The sequence below is a fragment of the Sphaeroforma arctica genome (assembly GCF_001186125.1).
Source record: "Sphaeroforma arctica JP610 unplaced genomic scaffold supercont1.756, whole genome shotgun sequence".
Taxonomy (NCBI): domain Eukaryota; class Ichthyosporea; order Ichthyophonida; genus Sphaeroforma; species Sphaeroforma arctica.
The window spans coordinates 35841-42120 of NW_014039802.1; the positions used below are offsets into that span (position 1 = coordinate 35841).

At 37.4% G+C, this 6280-nt stretch overlaps 2 protein-coding genes across 2 annotated transcripts; one reads left to right on the plus strand and one right to left on the minus strand.

Annotated features, from left to right (window-relative positions):
- The first annotated feature begins 528 nt into the window (after nucleotides 1-528).
- Nucleotides 529-4744, plus strand: SARC_08424 (hypothetical protein). Its single transcript, XM_014297602.1, has 4 exons — nucleotides 529-661; nucleotides 2519-2790; nucleotides 3870-3992; nucleotides 4325-4744. The coding sequence occupies exons 1-3, from the start codon at nucleotides 648-650 to the stop codon at nucleotides 3953-3955; spliced, it is 372 nt and encodes a 123-aa protein (XP_014153077.1). The 5' UTR covers nucleotides 529-647; the 3' UTR covers nucleotides 3956-3992; nucleotides 4325-4744.
- On the minus strand, nucleotides 4321-5080 carry SARC_08425 (hypothetical protein; the record flags this gene model as incomplete). The annotated part of the gene is made up of 1 exon (XM_014297603.1): nucleotides 4321-5080. The coding sequence occupies one exon, from the start codon at nucleotides 5078-5080 to the stop codon at nucleotides 4613-4615; it is 468 nt and encodes a 155-aa protein (XP_014153078.1). The 3' UTR covers nucleotides 4321-4612.
- Nucleotides 5081-6280: the final 1200 nt, after the last annotated feature.

Consider the following 6280-nt stretch of genomic DNA (forward strand, 5'->3'; position numbering starts at 1 on the left):
TCATTTTATAAATTTTGAATAAAACGGCGGGCAAAATCATAGGAATTTGCGACGACACGAAACTGCGAAAGTCGAAAACGAAGAAGTCTGAGAGACTGAGAGACAGGGAGTTTGATGAGCCACGCACATACTCTTGTGTGGAAATGAAAGAAAAGTCGCAAATAGAAATATATGTCGTAAATTGGACCGCCTAATTGTCCAACGATTGGATACTCAGATATTCCAGACACTCTGATTCGTTAAAGTCATGCTTTCCAGGAATCTATTCCAATCTGAGAGAAATATGCGATTTATATTAAACTTAAGTCTGTCCGAAATAGGCCAAAACAGACCCATTTGTTCAAGTTTTAGGAATCTTAAAATACATCCGGATAAGCCGTAGGAGACATTCAGAGCCCCACATTCTGGTGAATGGGTGAGACAGCAGGGCCAGCGAAGGTCTTGGGTCAACCACTGAAGCCTGAACGTGTGGTGCCGGCTTTACTAAAATATAAAATACAGAGTGTCCGTGAGAAGAATAAGTTTACACTGGAGCGGGGTGTGTAGCGTCACACAGACCTACACACATACACGCGCACAAGTACAGGGTACATGATAAATAGGCTCACCGGGATTTGTCACACCTCGATTATACTACACCTGTCACCATGAAACTAGTAAGGTATGTCTGAGCCTACGGAATAGGATCTACTTGACAACCGTGTCGTTTACCTCGCCAAGTGGCCCGCATGCCTTACATCCCTGTAGTTTGTCTCGCACAAGCATCTGTTTTAGTACTAGTTAGAATGTCTATGAATGGATCAGTCGCTTTTGTTCTCAGTTTTTAGAAAATTCAAGGAATACCTCCAAATTAATATATATTATACTAAAGCGCTACATCTAAGTTTTCTCGCAATAACCTATAGCTGCTTTACATATATATTTGTATATAAATACGTATATATATATATATATGTGTGTGTGTGTGTGTGTACATATGTATATAAGGATGTATGAATGTATGTATTTTTCTCGTATACATACATTCATATATATTTATGTTTAAATATATATACATGTATATATATATGTATGTGTGTGTATGAATGTATGTATGTATGTATATATGTATATATATACTGATATTTATATATATATAATATATATTATGTTCATATATATATACATATACCTATACATTTATCCATGTGTTTCATTTTATTTTGCTGTGTTTTTATATTTGTTTTAAAATGAATGCTTTCATATATATATATATGTGTGTGTGTGTGTGTGTGCGTGTGTGTGTTTGTCTTTGTGTATATATATATATATATATATATATATAGTATAGTATATATATACAATATATATATATATATATTTGTATATAAATATATATATATATATATAAATATATATATATATACATATGTTTACATATATATATATACGTACAGATATAAGTATGTATGGATGTATGTATGTTTCTCGTATACGTACATTCATATATATGTATATATATATATTTATGTATACTTATATTTATATATATATGTGTGTGTATGTGTATGTATGTATGTATGTATGTACGTATATATATTCTGATTTATATATATATAAATATATATATCTATATTTTGTTCATATATATATGTGTGTGTGTGTGTGTGCGTGTACCCGTGTGCTTCATTCTAATTTGCTGTGTTTTTATATTTGTTTTGAAATGAATGCCTATATATATGTGTGTGTGTTTGAGTGTGTGTGTTTGTCTTTGTATATATATATATACATGTGTGTGTGTGTGTATGTATTTATAGATATATATATTTATGTATATATATATGCATATATATGTATATATGTATGTATATATACATATATATATAAACCCTTACAATTACTCTGGTCATTGCATTAGCGTGTCTATTTACTTCTGTGGAACTCTATTTGTACATAGTGCACATGCTGGCATATATATATGTATATGTATGTATATCTATATTTATATATATATATATATATGTCTGTCTGTGTTTGTGTAAATAGATCATTATGTGTGTTTTGCATCTCTTGATATATTGATCTGGACGCAGCTAAAAATGCAATTGGTATAACTACTTTTATGTAAGTACATTCCTCATATACACATTTTCTCCGTGGTTCAATGCACGCACCAGAAGGATAGCTTCTGTTTATATTTTGTAGTAGTTGTACATATGCGTTTCAAAATGATAGCTTCTGTCTGTACTTTATAGTAGTTGTATATATGCGTTCCAGAGGGATAGCTTCTGTTTGTTCTTTGTAGTAATTGTATATATGCGTTCCAGAGGGATAGCTTCTGTTTGTACTTTGTATTAATTTTATATATGCGATGCAGAGGGATAGCTTCTGTTTGTACTTTGTAGTAATTGTATATATGCGTTCCAGAGGGATAGCTTCTGTATGTTCTTTGTAGTAACTGTATATATGCGTTCTCCTATCAGTCCTCCGGTTATACATTTCCTGACTGATAACAGTGTCTGTATTGGCTTATGTGCAGATTCCTTCAGAAGATCAACGGCGAGTCCGTGTCAATAGAGCTGAAGAATGGCACCATCGTCAACGGCACCATCACAGGCGTGGATGTGAGCATGAACACCCATTTAAAGGCCGTTAAAATGACTGTCAAAGGCCGTGAGCCCGTTAACCTGGAGACCCTCAGTGTGCGTGGCAGCAATCTGCGATATGTCATCTTACCCGATGCCTTGCCCTTAGATACATTACTCGTAGACGACACATACAAGACCAAGACTAAAAAAGCCAAGGAGAACGGTAGGTGAAGTAGAAATAGGAATAAGAAAGTAGGAAGGTGTAGTAGAAATAGGAATAGGAACAGGAAAGTAGGAAGGTGCAGTAGAAATAGGAACAGGAAAGTAGGAAAGTGTAGTAGAAATAGGAACAGGAAAGTAGGAAAATGTAGTAGAAATAGGAATAGGCATACGGAGGTGTTGGGCTGGTTTCCCGTACGTTATGTTGCACACTCACGGATATACATCTTAGTGGTTGTGTGGATACATTCTAACGTTTCGTATGCTATGTTAGTGTAGAAGAGTTGCCTGCACATGCGCCTTCAGCTAAAGTCGTATGTGTGCTTGTACGCTGTTTGCATATGTTCATGGTTGTTGGGACTCGTGCAATGCATTGTTCTCGTGCGTCGATGTACCCACCGTACATCACGCAAGTGGGCTGTTCTGTACATCAGGCAAGTGGGATGTTCTGCTCATGCTATGTAATTTTTTTTGTCACAAACCACATACATATTAAACCTCACATGAGTAGCTAATTGCTTTGTCCATGCGTGCGATTGAGGCCTCCGCTGTTCTCATATGTGCTTGTGTACCTTAGAAAGTGGCGTGTATATCATATATGTTCATTGTTGTATATTAAAGTGGCGTGTACAATCATATGTGTTCAATTGTTATATACTAAAGTGGCGTGTATAATCATGTGTGCTCAATTGTTATATATTAAAGTGGCGTGTATAGTTATATGTGTTCAATTGTTATATATTAAAGTGGCGTGTACAGTTATGTGTTCAATTTTATATGTTAAAGTGGTGTGTATAACTAGGTGACTTCATTGCTATATATTAAAGTGGCGTGTATAGTTATATGTGTTCAATTATTACATAAGATTCATTTAATGGCCCGATTGCCGATGGAGTCTGACACTTCTGAAGATATTCCTCATTTTTCATACCACGAGAAAAGAATGAGACCAGTGAGAAGTTCTGTACTACTTTTGCTACACAACCCTGACGAAGTGTGATACACTGATGACCTACAACCCTGCACCGCAATAATTGTCCTCCATGTCCTAAATTCTTTGGTTTGGGTGCATTCTATTTATAGCCATGCGAGGTGGACGCGGAGGAATGCGAGGGCGAGGTGCGCGTGGCAGAGGCAGAGGTGACCGAGGAGGCCGTGGCAGACGCTAAGGGCCACTACATGTGCTTCGCCGGCTTATTGTAGCAGGTGTGTGTGTTCGTTCAAAGGCTTATTGTACCGGATTTGTGTGGTATATATATATTATATACGTGTGTTTGTGTGTGTATGTTTTCATACTCGCGTGTTTTACGCCGGCTTAAGTACGTAGCATAAACCAAAGTCTCGGTTGTTGTTATGTGCCTGTACGCCTGAATAGTTCATCAGAGCTATCGTATTGCCTTGTCTCGCTGTTCAATTGTTATACACTCTCTGCCTGTCCCTGGTGGGTGCGGGTGTCGTCTGTGATACCTACAACCCCTCTCTCGCCGCTGTCACCTGTTGTCTGACCTGCCTCCACTGATGTCGTCTCTCCCGTGCAGGCAGAGCGTATGATATTTGGACCCCAAAAGCAGCTGTTGTAGATCCGATGCGCATCTAAAACATCCCGTCCGAGCTGAAACAACCACAACATCGATGGATTGTATTCTCTTATCTACAGCCACTCTAGTTGCATGCGTTGGGAGATGGTCAGGCGCGTGGCCAAGCAAGTACACACAAGGCCATGCGCAAACATGCATATATGGGATCCACACAATTTGTGGCTAGAGCTACCTGAAAATTCTAACTATCACACAAATAAAGCAACAGCACAGCGACAAGAGACGCTGTCACAGCGCCACACCGCAACCTGCGATGGCTGTGGAGAGGGCGTCTCTCCGGTGTGGTAGCTGTGTGGGGTGGGTGGGGTCTGATCTGCAAGTGTAACACAATTGATAATAAACTATGTTATCTAATCCTTCTGCTTTCATGTGATCTAATCCTTTTGCTTTCATGTGATCTAATCCTTTTGCTTTTGTGAGTGTGTTGCCCATGAGCTGGTCTGGGTGTGCTTCAGAGTTTTTTGTGTCGAGGTCCGACTGTCTCCGTCTGCTTTGTTTCGCTGGTGCTGTGCTTGCGTGTGTTGCCTTTGGTTGTGGTGGTAGGCCGAGAGTTGTGTCTGCTTTATTGCTGCTATGGATGCTTCCCAGTAGAAGCCTTCGTAGAAAACTGTACCTACTTGCACCAAGAGTGCACACCGCACTGGGTGTGGCATGCCGTTTGCGCGAACGATTGCACACCCACCACACAATCCGCATATGCGCAATACAAACCAAACTCGAATACGAAACAACAGTGGTTAGTACCACGGTACCACACGCATTTGATGATATTCCATAAATGACGTGTATGTGCCTATGACGCACTACACAACCCTTCATATGTGCGACACCCGTTGGGCCAGTGCACTAACGGGTGTATATGACAGTTTATGCGTGCACCGATTCGTAAGCTGTGATACATCAACTGGTGAGGGGTTGAGCAGTTTTAATGTGTACATTAATTTGTATGGGGTTAAGCAGTTTTACTATGTGTATTAATTGGTATGGGGTTGAGCAGAATTAACGTGTATTGATTTGTATGGCGTTGAAAAGTATTAATTATATATATTAATTCGTATGGGGTTGAGTAGTTTTAATGTGTATATTACTTGATACGGGGTTGAGCAGCATTAATATATGCATTCAATGGTATGAGGTTGTGTAGTTTTAATATGTATATTAATATGTTGAGCATAATTAATATGTGTATAGTTTTGTATGGCGTTGAACAGTAATATGTTTATTAATTGGTGTGGGATTGATTAGTTTTATTAATTTGTATGGCATTGAGCGTATAAATATGTATATTAATTGGTAAGGGGTTGAGCAGAATTAATAAGAGTATTATTATTTGTATGGCGTTGCGCAGTATTAATATGTATATTAATTGGTATGGTGTTGAGCAGCATTAATATGCATATTATTTGGTATGGCGTTGGGTAGTTATCATATGTATATTAATTGGTATGGGTTTGGTAGTTTCGATATATATGTTGATTAGTATGGGGTTGAGTAGGTTTATAATTTGTATATTAGTTGGTATGGGTTTGGGTAGTTTCAATATGTATTTATATTTATTGGTATGGGGTTGAGTATGCTTAACATGTATATTAATTGATATGGGTTGAACAGAATTAATAAGTTTATTACTTTGTATGGTATTGAACAGTATTGATTATGTATATATATATTGGCATGGGGTTGAGCAATATTGATATGTATATTAATTGGTATGGGGTTAAATAGTTTTGATAGTATATTAATTGGTATATGGTTATGCAGAGTTAATGTGTATTAATTGGTACGGGGTTGAGGAGTATTGATGTGTATTAATTGTCATTGAGCAGTAATACTAGGTTTATTAACTGATATGGCGTTGAGTAGTTTTAATTGTATATTAATTGGTATGGGGTTGAG

What these genes read in the sequence shown, in the direction of transcription:
- SARC_08424 (XM_014297602.1), top strand. An exon ending in TAAAAAAGCCAAGGAGAACG is followed by an intron (nt 2,791 to 3,869) that starts GTAGGTGAAGTA and finishes TTCTATTTATAG; the next exon opens with CCATGCGAGGTGGACGCGGA.